Genomic DNA, 16,449 nt, shown 5'->3' with positions numbered 1-16,449 from the left:
AGCGACGAAATTAAAAATCTAAATCCAATGGGCCCTGAAGACAATATTTTCTTGTTTCTAACGAAAAAAATGTATTAAATCAGACACTTTATGATGCACTTGAGTTTTTCCTGTAAAACTAGTTTTGAACAAAAAATCACGTTTTTCATTTTCGGCCGACGCTCGACGGTGCCGTTGAAATATTGTGCATAGGTGGCAAAGAAATTGCATATTGCCTAAACATTACCCCCTATTAGGACAGTCACATAAACAGGTCCCTTAAGAGAATTTTAAAATTCTTGTGTGAGAGATTTTATAATATAAGCTCAAGTGAATACTGCAGGTTATAAACAATTAGATTTTCTTTTAAACTCTTATACCGTGCAGATATTTAATAAATCATTTTCTATGTACACAACTAATAATTATATATTTATATACAACCAGCCATTAACTCTTAATAAATATGTGATTAATTTATTCGAATATTGGTATCGTTTATTAATTGGCACCCAGTCTCGCTGTAACCTATGACTTGCCGCTTGCGGACAATAAACGGTTTCGACGAACGTTTCATACGTAAAGTCGATACGCGGATAACATATAACGCCATAATAGTTTAATATAAATCAATGAACTTTTAAAAGCATTGAACTACAATAATTAGAACAAGGTGTTTCAGATTCTTGAAAAACAATTACTACAGCATTGTGGATTATGGAAAGCTCTTATTCAGCTGTTGCGGTATAGTGGCTAACAGGTTGGTTGTCGAAGAAGTGCAACTGAGCATTACTGGTACTGGATACGGGAGGTGGTAAACATAGTGTCCCGCAAGGATTTAGTATTTACCCATTGCGATATCTCCTGATACAATGGAAATATCATAGTTCTGGGTTTCTAATAAGTCTCACAGGGACAAGAACTACAAATATTTCATGTTTTAATTAATTTTAATGTTTTAGTAAAAAAGCTTAAAAAATATATATTTTTTTAATTACTTTCAAAAAAATTGAGGATAGGAATTTTGTAAAGTTCATTTTTCTAAAAATATTGAAGTTTCAACATTTTATTTCTATTAATCTCCTGGTTATTAATATTTTTTCTAGTTTCGAGAAAAATTGCGAGCCACACTGAAATCCGTACTAGCTCGCTCCACATGTTTGATACCACTATGGTATTAAATGATTCTTAATTGTTCTCCAAACTAAAAAAAGTATTAAAAATCAGAAGATTAATGAAAGTAAAATGTTGCAACGTCAATATTTTCAGAAAAAAACAGCTTATTCAACTTTATGTGAATATTATAAAATCGTTAATTTTTTCGTAAGCAAGATAAAATAATATAATTCTTATACAAAAATAATATAATATTCGCAACATGGGTAGTAAAAATGTGTTACGGCGATAGTCTACGTGGGATACTGCAGTTGGCACAGCGATAAACCTGCGAAACGTCGAGTTTTTATTTCTTGGTTGTTTGTCCGAAATGTGTTTGTGGAAACTTCCAAGGCCGAGTTGTGAGTACCGTCTTGTGTACCTGCAGTATACACAAAGTATACACCCTGAATATTTTTTTTTGTATTAACAAATCTGTTCCATTCCCGTGCAAACAATCAGTCAAGACACAACTACATTAATATATATTATAATAATTTATAATAATAATAAGAACTGAATGGACGAACTCGATATAGTTATTTTAACATTTGTAACCTTTCTATACAGCAATAACAGTAGAAACTAAAGTGTAAAATAACCGAAACTCTTCAGTTGTATATAAAACGTATATCTACAAAAACATATGTATTTTGTTAAAAATATTGTGTTTCATAACATCTATATTTTATGATAAGTACTTATATTTTCATCGTTCTCATTATGCAGGGTTATGATTATTTGCCAATACATATTATATACAAATTAATAATTCCCGTTTTACAGTGTTTGAAATTTGAATCGAAAAAATAGAAAGAAAATTGTCTTATATGATATTAACGTCGACTCCACTGCAGCTTAAAAACAATATCAACCAAACATAAATTGTACATCAATAAGTACTCACTATTTATTTCGTAATATTTACAAGTATAATTCGATAGGTGCACCGTAAGTATAATAATAGTAAAAATAATGCTAAACACTATCAATCAGTCACTATTAATCATGATTAATTTCACTTACTATAGTTTTTATAGACTATATTATAGTCAAACCATATTTATTTTTATACATATACACTTTTTATTACTGACCGGAAAATGTTACAACCTTAATCGTGAGGAATATTATAACGCTTTAGTATGGAATTTTCCTTTTTATTCAGTTATATGGAAACCTGCCTAAAACGGAAATTTTTGTTGGTTCCGTGCAATTCCGCACAAGACGGGCTTTACTGTATAATAATTATGTATGTATTAATATCACCTGAATCCTTAAATCCTTTTGCATCAACAAAATTCAATTGATGTTTATTCGCTTTTATTTACACTATTTGTCTTACACTGCAGCTGAACCCTCGAATTTGTAATTATTCAAATGCTCATGGAAACCCGCGAAATATCTATTCACAACATCTTTGGTATCAGCGAACACACATTGGCCGTGTATCACGTGTATACATAACCTAACAAGATAACATATCACTATACTTCTTATTTATTCAAAAACATTACTTATTCAAAATTTGAAATAGGTGCAATGAGGATAATATAATTTCTATTATTATTAGTGACTTTGTCACAAATCGTATCAAATTCATAGCATCCCGTGCCCGTACACATCAAGATGGGTAAAAAGAGTAAAATTGGAAAACAGCGTAAAGATAAGTTCTACCATTTAGCTAAGGAAACCGGTAAGTGATATTTTGTACTACTTAGTAAGTCGTGTGTAAAGACGATAGTTTCTAAACTCTGTGTGGCATTTAAACAGGATTCAGATCTCGTGCTGCTTTCAAATTACTCCAGCTGAACAGAAAGTTTGAGTTCCTGCAGAAAGCCCGCGTTCTTATTGATCTTTGCGCTGCTCCGGGAGGATGGATGCAAGTGGCCAAACAGAATATGCCGGTGTCCAGCATCGTCGTTGGTATCGATTTGTATCCAATAAAGCCCGTGCCTGGTTGTATATGTTTAACGGAAGACATTACAACTCCACAATGTCAGTCGGCTCTCAGCAAAGAACTTCAAACTTACAAAGCGGACGTTGTGCTGAATGACGGAGCTCCCAATGTTGGTCAGTATACATTTTGTATTTTTAAAATTTTATATTTGTTTGTAAATACATTAAATTGTATTTGTTTAGGTCAAAATTGGATTTACGATGCTTATTCTCAATCTTGTCTCACCTTAAGTGCATTAAAGTTGTGTTGTCATAATCTTAGAGAAGGAGGATGGTTTATTACTAAAGTTTTCCGATCCAAAGATTATAATGCCCTCATGTGGGTTTTTAAACAACTTTTCAGAAAAGTACATGCTACCAAACCTCAAGCATCACGTAGCGAGTCTGCTGAAATATTTGTTGTTTGCCAATATTATTTGAAGCCATCTAAACTAGATGAGCGTTTCTTTAATGCAAGCTATGTTTTCAAAGATTTAGAAGTTAATCCACAAGTAAATAATATTTATTTTTTAAGTTAATAACTACTTGTCGTGTATTTAATTTATAAATATGTGTGTTTTTAGGTAAGATTAGATTCTGAAAGCAAAACTCAAAAGAAGCCAAAAGCTGAAGGTTATCCTGATAACGCGACTATACTATTTAAACAATTACCTGTTTCTACTTATATGCAATCTAAAAATCCAGCCATAGCATTACAAGATGCATATGAAGTAAGTTACTTACAATTATTAATATAGGTACAGTATAGTAGTATTTTTATTCAAGTTTTATATTTTGCTATCATAATATTTCAACTTAAAAAGTGCTAATGAATATCAGCACTCATGTCAGTCTCTTGCTATAAATTTGCTCGCTCAAACCTATTTGAAAAAAAGACACCCAGGGATGTTTGCTCCATATCATTAACATAGTTCATCCTAGTGATATAATTGTACATCGATTTGGACCAATGAATTTCTAGACAATGTTATAATGTACATGCCATACTGGCTGAAAATTCATTTCCTTGTAAATTGTATTTTATTCCTTATATTGAGATTTACAGTAAAACTTAGATAAGATGCTCTTTTGAACTAGTCCCTTAAATAGCGCCTGTAGTTCTAATGCAGTTTTTGTGACTTAATTAATAAATTTGTTTATTATTTCTTAGATTGTTTTAGATGATCCAATTATAGCAAACCACCCTAGTACAACAAATGAAATTAAAGAATGTTGCAAAGATATTAAAGTTTTAGGCCGTAAAGATATAAGATCGATTATGAATTGGTGGAAGGTGTTCCAAGATAAAGAAGAAAAGGTTGAACCTTTGGAAGCTGATGATGAAAACAAGGAAAATGATGTTGAACTTTCAGAAGATGAAAGAGAATTGGATGAAGTTGATAAAGAAATCAAAGAGTTACAGGTGTGTACATCTAATTCATTTCATAATTAAATATTTTTAATTAATAGTTCTATAATAATCAATGGCTGTTATGTAGGACGAGGAAAGAAGAGAATTAAAACGCAAGAAGAAGAAGACCAACAAAGAAAGAACAAAGTTACAAACTAAAATGAATTTAAAAATGGTACATAAAAATGATTTGGGACCAACTGAAGAACGCGAAACTGGTGTATTTCAACTGTCTAACATAAAAACAAAAAAAGCTTTAGATACTGTAGTTGATCAAGAACCAGATATAATTGATTCTGAGGATTCTGATGTTGAAATTAAGCCTAAAAAAGCGAAATATGATCCAAACAATACATACCTTGACAAATCTGGAATGTAATAATGAAAAAAAAAATTTATAATTATAACCTTTAATTTTGTTTTATCATCTAATTTATTTGTGTAGGTTTTACCGTTCAGATGAAAGTGCATCAGAACAAGAATCATCAGATGAAGTCGATAGTGATACTGAAGGATTAGGTATGTTGAATGTTGTTTGTTTTTATAAAAAAAAAAATGCATTCATTTAAATGTTATTTGTTTTACAGGTTTTACAGATAAAAACCTATCATCAAAAGCATTACCTAAAAAAAAAGTAACTTTTGCTGATCCAAACGAAAACCATCCTCTGATAACTGATCTTGACTATCGAGATGTTAAGGACAAACGTACTTCTAAAGCTGAACTTTGGTTTGACAAAGTAAATAACTATATAATTATATTATATTTAATAGTTATGGAATTATTGAAATTACGAATGGTTGAATAATTATAATTTTGTATAGGATGTGTTTAAAGATGTAGAAAGAGAAGAAGATGAAGATTACGAGTTAGAAAAAATGGCTGCTGTAATTAAATCTAAAGGTGGCAAAATGTATAGAGAGAATTTAGATGATGACGATGATGATGATGATGATAACGAAAAAGTTAGTTTACAAAAGTCCAAAAAAAATATAAAAGTGAACCAGAAAGATGATGCTGATGATGATGAAACTACTGACTCTGATAGTGAATCTGAAATCAGTGAAGCTGAAGATCATAGTGCTGCAATACCCATAAATGAATGGGATGATAAACCTGTGCTTACACCAGCTGGTGAGTAAAAGCACAATTTTATTTATTTGAAATTCATACCTAAATGTAATCTTTATGAATAGGTAAGAAAAAGAAGAAGAGGAATGCTAGAATGTTGGATGATGACGGTCTTGCTTTGGGTACAATGATGGCTTCGTCGAAAAAAATGAAAAGAGACATTATTGATGGTGCCTGGAATAGATTTGCATTCAATGATGAAGATCTGCCTGATTGGTTTGTAGATGATGAAGCAAAACACATGCGCAAACATGTGCCTGTACCTAAGGTATATTTAAAAAAATGTTATCTGTCATTTTTAGTAAACATATTATTAATTTTATACAATTCATAAATATTAGGAACTGGTGGACGAATTTGGCAAAAGACATGAAGATATAAATATAAGACCTATTAAAAAAGTTGGTGAGGCTAAGGCTAGAAAGAAGAAGCGTGCTCTACGTCAAATGGAAAAGGCAAAGAAGAAGTTGGAAGGTGTTGTGGAAAATTCTGATGTTACAGAAGCTGAAAAAGCTCGACAAGTCAGACAGTAAGTGTTTTTGTGATTTTTTTCAGCGATACAGTTTATTTTAAAAAACATTTTTCATTTAGGATTTACAAAAAATTGAAACAATCTAAGCAAGAAATTAAATATGTTGTATCCAAAAAACACACAGCTGCCAAGAGAGCGAAACGTCCAGCTGGCGTGAAAGGACCATACAAAGTAGTGGACCCAAGAATGAAAAAAGATATGCGTGCTAAAATGCGTATGGATAAAAAGAAATCAAATAAAAAAGGTGCTAGAGCTAAGCCGTTGGTCAAAACAAGAAGGGGTCACAAATAAAATGTGTAATAAAAAAAAATTAGTTTTATTATATTACAATTATTTTCACTGTGACTTTAACTGTTGTATTTATTCTAAATAGACTAACTTTCCCATCTATTCACAAATATGTATGTGTTTTCATTCCTAATAATAGTACCAAATTTATAAATTTTTATTATTAGTATTTAAAATAAGTAATTATGAGTATATAATACTATGTAAATTACTAGATCCATATTTGTGATAAATAATACATATGAATGATTTTCAACTTATAAAAAAGGCAGACATTCATAATATCAAGTGGTAATTAGTATATTTCGTGCTACAATTTGTTCGCTAATATGTATTAAACTTGTATTACTGGTGTCTTGTTCATAGGGAAATATGTATTTATTTAGAAAACAAAATTCAAAAATATTTAAATATACACTTATATAATTTCCCAAAACATTACAATCTCCTTCAAGGACAAAATGTTAATTAAATAATGAAATAACTTATATAATATAAATAATAAAAATGGAATATTTACCATACAATTAAACAAATAACAAAGACGGTTCATTCATTAGTTATATACTCATAATATGTAATAAATAAAAGTTATGAACATACACAAGAGTAATTAAAAAGCTAAAGCTGTAAAATTGTTAATACTTTGTTATTATAATAGTCACATAACAATGATAATTCATAAATCATAATACATTAAAAAACTAGAAATTGATGGGTCTCTTGACTATGTATTGGCAGTAAAAAGTATGCAATACCCAAAGGTGTAATTTAGGAGTAAAGGGCTTCCTGAGTATCTACATCATTTATGGTTTATGTTTATTGGTTCTTATTTTATATTAGTTTAAAATACATTTATCCAGTGCAAAGTTATTATTGAAGAGGGGAATTCTCATTGTATTATCACTATAAACAATAATCATAAAACTAACTAATAAAATATGAAGCTGTTTAGGAATTTCTTGTTTTTTCACTGAAATTACACCTCTGTCCCTTGACAGGTCCTACCATAAAGCTAGTTCCTGAAATCTGAATAAACCACATATTATGTCATACAAATGTGTCTCTACTTTTACCGACCAATAGTTGTCATTTATTATAACACATTTTCATAAATGTAGTCAGTGGTCTTTGTAACAATAGTTTGTCATTAACTACTTATATAAATTAATGAAACAATAATGATTCCTCCCATAAAAAGCAAAGGCTTAAATTCATTCAACTTTTTTTTGGTTACTGGAGTTTGAGAAGTTGAAACTCTTTAAAGAAACTGGTTTTTTTTTTTTAATTATCAACAAAAAACATATCGCTGTAAAATGAATACATTCATCGCTCTGAAGTCTGAACAGAGCAGAGCGCTCAGAATCTAAAATACTGTAAATAAAGTAGATATTTTCAAACTGTACACTATAGTAAAGATACCTATAAGAGAAACTAAAAGTATTTAATAAAAACTTATGGGGTACCAACAATAACTTCTTATAGGTTAACTTATTTACAATTTTTTTTACATACCTACCTAATTATTTATCTAGGTGCTTATTAATTTGATCAGAAATACATACTTTGTATGACACTATTTATCTACTTAAATGATGGTTAAAAAAAAAACAGATCCCTTATGGGTAAAGACCGGATTTAGCATATTATGCATATTCATATTTTTATAAGCTATTACATGCAGTAAATGGATTTTCATCAATCATAGTTAAACAAATAATGTTACAAATTTTTATTTTGCATATTTTTGCATATTTTGGGTACAAGTGCATATTTTCCATAAAAATGCATGTTTTTGCATATTACGTATATATTTAAATATTTTTATTTAATTTTATAACTGTATGTACCATTATTATACACAAATTTGTTCAAAACACAAAAATTGAAAATATTTTTAAAAATATAATAGGCAGATTGTATACTGATTTTCCCGTCGTATAGTTTTATCTTATCTAACATTATCAAGTTATCGACTATCGTTTATTTATACTACAGAACACAGACTGACAGACTAACGACTGTAGTTCGAAGTGTACATTCGGCAATAGTCAACGACGTCAACGTAGTTCTAAATAAACACATATTAATTTTATATAACATTGTTTGTGTTTTTAAATTACAATGCCAATAATGTCAGAATATAGAATAATGCCAATAATATCATGCCAAAATGGCCAGAGGGAGGTAATGACGAAAAAGTTTTGTTGATGTTATCCGATGCAGCCCCATATATGGTTAAGGCTGCCAAAAATTTAAAACCATTTTATTCCAATCTTATTCATGTGACTTGTGCTGCTCACGGGATTCATCGGATTGCAGAAAATATTATGGATATTTTTCATGAAATAAACGATTTAATTAACAACGGAAAAAAGATTTTTTTGAAAGCTCCTTATAGAATTCAATTATATCATGAAATGCTACCTAATAAACCATTACCGCCCCAACCTATAATAACACGATGGGGTGCTTGGTTAGAATCAGCAATATTTTATGCAGATAATTTCGAAAATTTTAAAAATGTTATACAAAGCCTACCAGAAGACGATGTAAAAAGCATTAAAAACTGTAAGCAAATTCTAACTAAATCAAATATAATTAACGATTTAACTTATATTAAAACAAATTTTTCGGTTATTGTTGAAAGTATTAAAAAGCTTGAGACTTCAGGTTTGCTACTCATAAATGCTTTAGAAATATTTGAACAAGTTACAAATGCTATCAATAATCTTTCAGAAAATGAAAATAGCGTATTAATTAAAAAAAAATGTTCCGACATTATTAAAAAAAACAAAGGCCTGCTAATTTTAAAAGAAATTTCTAAAATACACCAAGGTGAGAATGTTGACTTAAGTTCTTCTATCAAACACTTTTCCCCGGAAATGTTGTCAAGTTTTAAATATGCACCCATAACAAGTGTTGATGTGGAACGAAGTTTTTCTGCATACAAACATATTGTCACAAATCGCCGTCATAATTTAACTGAGATCAATATGGAACATATTATTGTTACTTATTGTTTTTCCAATAACAAATAAATTATATATTTTTTATCACAATCATAAATTCATAAAATATATTGTATATAATATTGTAGTTTATTATTTTTTTTTCATCATAAATGTTTTGATTTTATAAATTTTCCATAAATGAAAAGCTGTAATAGGTAATAAAAATTTATTTTGCATGTTTTGTGATATTTAAGTGCATATTTTCGTCATAAATGTTTTGATTTTATAATTTTACCATAAATAAAAAGCTGTAATAATCAAAAATTATTTTGCATGTTTTATGATTTTTAAGTGCATATTCAGAACTTTTTAAGTGCATATTTGCATGCATATTTTAACATTTTAAATGCATATAAATCCGGTCTTTACTTATGGGGTAACAAAATAGTAATAAATACTGAATAGGTAACCTGAAGCAATACCGGCAAAGTTTAAAGAAAAAAAAAGGTGTATAAGATAATAAGAAGATAAGTACCAACTAGGTTCAAAAAAAAATTTTGAAAAAACTAGGGAGGTACCTACTTGATAACCCGGAAACAAAATGAATTATGCTCTAATTAATCATAAGTTATTCCTACCTACCTAACAATCTTATTAACACATTTATTGATCACTTATAATTAAATGATTTTCTTATTTAAACAAATGTTCCCACCTAGGTAGTACCTACTACCTAAGTACCTAGTTCCTCTTGTGGTGTGATGAATGATACCTATTAGGTACCTACTTACATATAAAAAAAAGTGCTGACATTTTGAATGAACTGAACAATGCTTTTTATTTAACTTATTAAACTTCTTATTACGCTTTTTGTTATTACACATGGATTACTGCCATAGCATGGAAGCTTTAATGTATGTATACCTAATATGGTACATAAGTAGGTACTTAATATGCATGAGTATATATGTGTAATGACTAATGACATGGGCTGTGAATTTAATGCACTTAAAAACTATAAAATATGCACTAAAATCTGACAAAATATGCTATGAAAATTCTTAAAATATGCAAAATAAAAAACTACAAAAATTAAACTTTTATTTTTATTTTTTTTTCATTAGTATAATTTTTTTTATTAATTTTAGTTTAAATATTGGTATTTTTACTTCTTGGTATAAATATATGAGTTATTGATCTTAACTAGTCTTGGTCTTCGTCGTGTGCAAGATCTATAAAAGAAATATAAATTATGTAAGTATTATAATTAAATATAATTAAAATTATATATTTTACCTTTAAAGTAGTTATTGCATTGAACAACCAATGATTTCTTCAGGTTTTCGAACTTGAAAGACCTTCTATTTGGTCCAACAAAGTTTTATATAAAGAAAAGTAGCGTTCTACGGCTGACGAAGTTATTGGGGCAAACTTGAAATACGTCGTGTCGCTACTGGTTAAATCTTCTGGTATACCTATCTAAATCTACGTCATTTTTTTCACCAGTTAATATTTTTGAAATATTACACGTAATTTGAAACCCTTTGTTTTTGTTGAGTACTGTTTGTAACAATAGAATAATTTCGATAAAACTATAAAAATTATAGTTTATACTATAAGATTGACCAAAAAAATGTAAATATTACGAAAAAAAGCATTTAAACAAAAAAATTATTAAAACATGCATTTATATGCCCTAACCCATGAAATATGCAAAAATATGCAAAATAAAATTTGGTATTTGAACTACAAATAAGTCAAAACAAATTTGGCCGAATCCATTTTTTTATAAAGTGTAGCAAAAAAAACATGCAAATGCATTAAATTCACAGCCCTGCTAATGACTATCTATTTTAAATACCTGCATAGGCTAACTACATTTTAAATGATGACTAAACATGTATACTATACCTAAAGTAGGTTAACCTATGTGTTTGCAATCTGTGAATAGGTTTAGTGTAAGGCTGTGTAACCTAAGCCCTGAGGCAACGTGTGTATTAAACATTACAAATAAATTAGGTTGCTTACCTAGTCATATATTAAGCATAATGAAAACCACACGAGTAGGTATGCATGCTTCAAACGAATGCTTAAAATATATTATGTACTTAATAATAAATAATTATACGTTTTTAGTGCAACAACACCAAGAATAATTTTATATTATTTCACAAAATATTAATTAATATACAACAGCAGCACCCCCTATTACAAAGGCGGAATTAGTAGGGTAAATACGGGGATTGGTCCCTGGCGCGTATAATTTTCGTAGGCGTAATATTTTTATGGCCCGATGGTTATAGTATTTAGTGTTTGGTGTTTAAAGTTAGAACACTATTTAAAATTCACATAAATCGTTTATGATGTGGTGATGGCCACATTTGATGGAAAGAAAAATATATAATCATATGAGTATACAGCATGAAATAATCGTTCTTCTTTTTTTAATTACTTCACCACGTAGTGAAGACAGTGCAAATTACCACGATGATAAATCATAAAGGTAGTAAATTTTATGTCTTTTGTATTCTACTTTGTATAATTGCATGACCTGCTTTTAACGTATGTTGTTTGTAATATAGTAAAATAAATAATGGTAGATAAATTTGTGATTGAATCAGATTTGTCATTTGGCTATCCAGCCATCAGTCAAAGTTACAAAAACATGAAGATTCATAGATTCACATAGGTAGGTACTATAATTTTTGAGTTTATAAACAAAAGCAAGCATGTATTGCTGCGTTTTCGTTATAATTTGTGATTCACAATAACTTTTTGGCGTATTGATCGACGTGTAAATATATATTATAAACACAGATAATTAGATACGCATTGTAAGAGGGTGGCTAATCCCCGCTGCAACCACTGCGAGGAGCCGGAGAACTCAGTGGAACGTAAGCTGTTCCACTGTCCGTACTGGACGGAAGATAGGCTTGAGATGGAGCAGTGCATTGGTCGGCGACTACGGTCTGTGGCTGTCTCTGATACCATTTGATGGCCCTGAGCAAGAGCTTCTCCCAGATGATAAATCGAGGAGGAGGCGGATTGAGGCTAACGTTTGGCAGGATGGTGGAGACGATACTCGGACAGAAGGAGACTGCAGAGCACAACAGACGGGCAAAATGTGGATGGGTAGGGTAAGACTCTTGTTATTCTGTAGGCCGAAGTCCAGCTTTTCTGGGTGGCTAGAGGCCTCCACCTATGTATAACTACTAATTACTATAACTTATAATATTTTGGTGAATAACAGAATAAACGATACGGGAACTGGTGGTCGTATTGTAATAAACAGTTGTTCTCACTCGTTCCTGATCTTTGAAAGGGGGAAAAAAAGGTATTGACTCATTGTATATTTTAGATGTTTCGTTCAATAATGTGATTTTAAATAAATTAATATTATCAACATCAAACACCCATTTTAATTTTCAAATTTAATCTTGTGACAACTCAGAAAATTGAGTAGGTAATTATTTATTTTCAAGCCCCCCCCCCCCCCATTGAAACATTCTAATTTCTAAGTACACCACTGCATCTGGTACTAGCCAGTGACGTATATGGTGTATAGGATTTAATTTTGGGAGGTTGAACAGCTAACCAAGGGGGGGGGGCTATATAAGCTAGGTAGGTACCAGTACCAGCTAGACGTAATCTCGTTGCACTTTTATACAAATGATTCAATAATCAAATTCCGTACCAATAGGCAATAGTTAATGTTTACTGTTTTTTTTTACTTGTATTTTTTTAAGTTAGGACATTGCATACTATAGTACAATGTAAAAGGTGTGTACGTAAGTTACACATAGCGTTATTGACACGTATACAAATTTTGGTTTACTTTTGCTTTAATATTTGTGTGTATGAGCCATGAGGTATGACCAATGTATTTACTATCTAGTATTTACCTATGACAAACCAAAACATTAAACAACTGTGGTGTAAATAAATAGCCTAGCTATAGCGCCGTGTGCTTATAATTTTCAGGTACCAGTTTTTCACTAATTCGTCAAAAACTCGGAACACTTATTTTGTTGTCACGTAATCTAAACTAATCCTTTTTCAAATGCTTCAACCGGAATCAAAAAAAGATTTTATTTTAGATTTTTTCTCAATAGTAGAGACACAATATAGGTTCCGACTTTTAGAGGTTAGGTTTAGAGAGTAGCATAGTTGTATTAGATATTTATTAAGATTATAATTTATTAATCGAATTTAATTTATAATATAGTAAATATATAGAGCCATGGGGACCAAGTCAGGTGTAATAATATCACCTATCTGGTATCTAATCTAACCATTAAGATGATTGAACAAAGCAAGGAGAATCTCGAATAGAGTACAGCGCAGAAACGATTATAAGGGGTTCTGCAATTCTGATACAATATTTTTAAAACAATTTCAATTAAAGAATTTTATTGTTTCAACTTATGCATAAAACACGTGCTATTATGCTAGCCGCTAGGTGAGGATGTTAGCAGTGGTGCAAATCCTCTGCAGTCGGCGCGGGGCATTTGCCCACACTTCCGAATATTTTTGTGGTACGTATAATCACAGGCCGGTAGAAGTTATACATTATACATACTTATATTTTGTAATTAACCCCTAAAATAGTAGACATGTTTGGAATTGTAGACGATTCCAGCTCGTAAATTTCTAGATTTCCCCCCCCCCCCTGAAAAAATATGATTTTCGTCACTGGACATTACTAAATTAGGTACCTGACTAGTGAACTAAATTGTTACATGTAATCATAATAAATTAAATAAAGTATCAGAGAGTAGGGTTCTTATTGGTCACTTCAAATACTTAAAACAATGTGTAATAAATACAGTTTATTTTAGTAGGAAAATTGAATCAAATAATCGAACTTTAAAATTTCAAAGTGATAGTTCACGATGCATAATATTATAACTTTGATGTCGAGAGTTTCTGTTTTTTACCACACCGACATCATAAACGAATAAACAAGATGAATTTCTCCACACCACTCGGGAACGCAAAAAATGATCATCATGACCATGACATGAAATTAAACTTAAAAAACTAAATTGCTACGATCGACCCAAAGTAGAGTCGGGACAACAAATCAATATCGCCGAGATCGTAAAATCTACAAGACCTCGTTGGTGTCGTCGGCCGCGCCGCCATTCAGGGGCCGCAACAGACTCCTGGGACCGGTGCAGTCTACGTTGCCGGAGGTGTACTCATAGTAGTTGGACTCGACCGTCCACACCGCGTTCCGCCAGCCGGCCACTACGGCGGTCGGTGTCAAGTACAAGTAGCTGCGGTGGACGAGGACGAAGCTGCGCACTTCCAGCGGCCGGTTGACGTCCCACGCCCATACGTCGTTGCCGTTACCGTCGCCAGCCGTCCGAAAGTAGACGTTGGTGCCCCTGTCCGAGCCTAGCACGTGCATGCCCACCGGCTTGACGCCAACCTCGGACACAGCACCGTGTGTCACGCTCTCGCGGGACCACGCATCCAGCGCGAACATGTAGCCGCTGTGTCGGTACGTGAAGTACACGTAACCACGGCCGGCCACGCCGACGGGCACAAGGTGCAGAACGGCGCGTCGGTGACTGTCCACCGGTATGGTCTCGGGCAGCTGAATCGAGTGCAACCGGCCGGCGTCCACGTCGTACACGATGATCTTGTGCCGGCCAACGTCCGACACGTACACATTCAGCTGTCCGCACGACGTGCGTACCGCCACCACGTACTCGAGGACGCTGTTCGGCCACGTGATGGCCGACAAGTCAGTGAATCCGATCACAGTGTGCGTGGTCAGATTGACGCTGATCAACTGCGGCGGGCCCTGGCGCAACGGCTTCCACAGCACGTTGATGGTGCCCGTGTCTAACGCCCACAGAACGCCGTTTTCTATGAACACGTCGACTACGTTGACGATACACGTTGAGGTGCGACCGGCGCTGCACGACCCGTAATTACTGTAATCGGGATACGGCCGGATGTCCGGTTCGAAGTCCATCACATCCAACCGAAACACCCCGAGCGACCATGGCACGCCGGTCTTCATGAACCTTGGCATGGCCACGTAGGCGCGCTCGTTGTCCATCTGGAACCCGTGCACGAGAATTTTGCGCGGTTCGTACCGGCCGAACAGTATGTCGCTGCTCTCCTCGGCCACCGACGGCCACTCGAGGTTGGAACCGGACAGCAGAAACGTGCCATAATTTTCGGCGACCGCGAGCCACATTTCAACAAGCAATATGATCGTCGTTTCTATCAAAATCATAATTGAAGCCTTCGAACTTAGCATAAACGTCGAACGACAAATGTCATTTAAATACAATTTGATATTTAATACCACTATATTATTGATAAGTTGCTATGGAAACAATGGACTTTGGAATTGATCTAACGAGAGATCTAAATTTTAACGTTTACGGTGTGACATAAATTTAATTCATTTACGATATAGTTTGATAAACTTATTTAAGTATGTAATATTAAATAATAACGTGTACAGCTAAATGAATACCTACCTATATCTTTACTAAATATTAGATACCAATGATAATAAAACCGATTAACTGTTATTAAAGTTTGTAATATTCATAATGAACTTTCTATTTCTTAGTTCTAACATGGGTTCATTATAATTAATAACTAACGTTATGGTAGCTGTCAAATTTTATAAATTAAGAAGGTCCCGGTGTTTGGGTTATTATGAAATGATGAGATTTAGATCGAAGCACGATTTTTTGTAGTTGAACTTCGTGATAGCGAAAAGTTCATTCCAATTATTCAAAGAGATTATTCTTAGAACGGTAAGCGATGAATAGAAACCGTATATGCTTATCAAAAATACTTGTTCCATTCATTGCACAGTGAAAGTGATCACTCTTAAAACTGCATTGATCCTATTCCGGATATAATACTCAAATATCGAGTATCTTCGGTTCAATTTCAAAAACTGAAGATATCAAAGATAAATGGATGGCACAACACCAGGAGTGTAACATGAACATTTGATTAAGGCCTGGTACCGGTCAATAATGAAGATGAAATAATTACAACCTTCATCTTAACCACTAGTTAGA

The 16,449-nt window shown here is 32.3% G+C and overlaps 2 protein-coding genes across 2 annotated transcripts; one reads left to right on the top strand and one right to left on the bottom strand.

The window, feature by feature from the left end:
* Nucleotides 1–2,634: 2,634 nt before the first annotated feature.
* Nucleotides 2,635–6,497, top strand: LOC111028141 (pre-rRNA processing protein FTSJ3). Its single transcript, XM_022306686.1, has 12 exons — nt 2,635–2,830; nt 2,908–3,207; nt 3,277–3,584; nt 3,657–3,803; nt 4,244–4,495; nt 4,572–4,858; nt 4,929–5,002; nt 5,071–5,222; nt 5,308–5,617; nt 5,680–5,882; nt 5,956–6,143; nt 6,206–6,497. The coding sequence occupies exons 1-12, from the start codon at nt 2,764–2,766 to the stop codon at nt 6,435–6,437; spliced, it is 2,520 nt and encodes an 839-aa protein (XP_022162378.1). The 5' UTR covers nt 2,635–2,763; the 3' UTR covers nt 6,438–6,497.
* Nucleotides 6,498–14,234: 7,737 nt separating this feature from the next.
* Nucleotides 14,235–16,438, bottom strand: LOC111028129 (protein yellow-like). Its single transcript, XM_022306668.1, has one exon. It carries the CDS (start codon nt 15,663–15,665, stop codon nt 14,496–14,498), a length of 1,170 nt encoding a protein of 389 aa, XP_022162360.1. The 5' UTR covers nt 15,666–16,438; the 3' UTR covers nt 14,235–14,495.
* Nucleotides 16,439–16,449: the final 11 nt, after the last annotated feature.

The sequence above is a fragment of the Myzus persicae genome, unplaced genomic scaffold (assembly GCF_001856785.1).
Source record: "Myzus persicae strain clone G006 unplaced genomic scaffold, MPER_G0061.0, whole genome shotgun sequence".
NCBI lineage: Eukaryota > Metazoa > Arthropoda > Insecta > Hemiptera > Aphididae > Myzus > Myzus persicae.
This window is presented reverse-complemented; position numbering and strand designations above follow the sequence as displayed.

What these genes read in the sequence shown, in the direction of transcription:
- LOC111028141 (XM_022306686.1), top strand. Translation starts at nt 2,764, where the DNA reads ATGGGTAAAAAGAGTAAAATTGGAAAACAGCGTAAAGATAAGTTCTAC. An exon ending in ATTTAGAAGTTAATCCACAA is followed by an intron (nt 3,585 to 3,656) that starts GTAAATAATATT and finishes GTGTGTTTTTAG; the next exon opens with GTAAGATTAGATTCTGAAAG. An exon ending in CTGAACTTTGGTTTGACAAA is followed by an intron (nt 5,223 to 5,307) that starts GTAAATAACTAT and finishes AATTTTGTATAG; the next exon opens with GATGTGTTTAAAGATGTAGA.
- LOC111028129 (XM_022306668.1), bottom strand. Translation starts at nt 15,665, where the DNA reads ATGCTAAGTTCGAAGGCTTCAATTATGATTTTGATAGAAACGACGATC.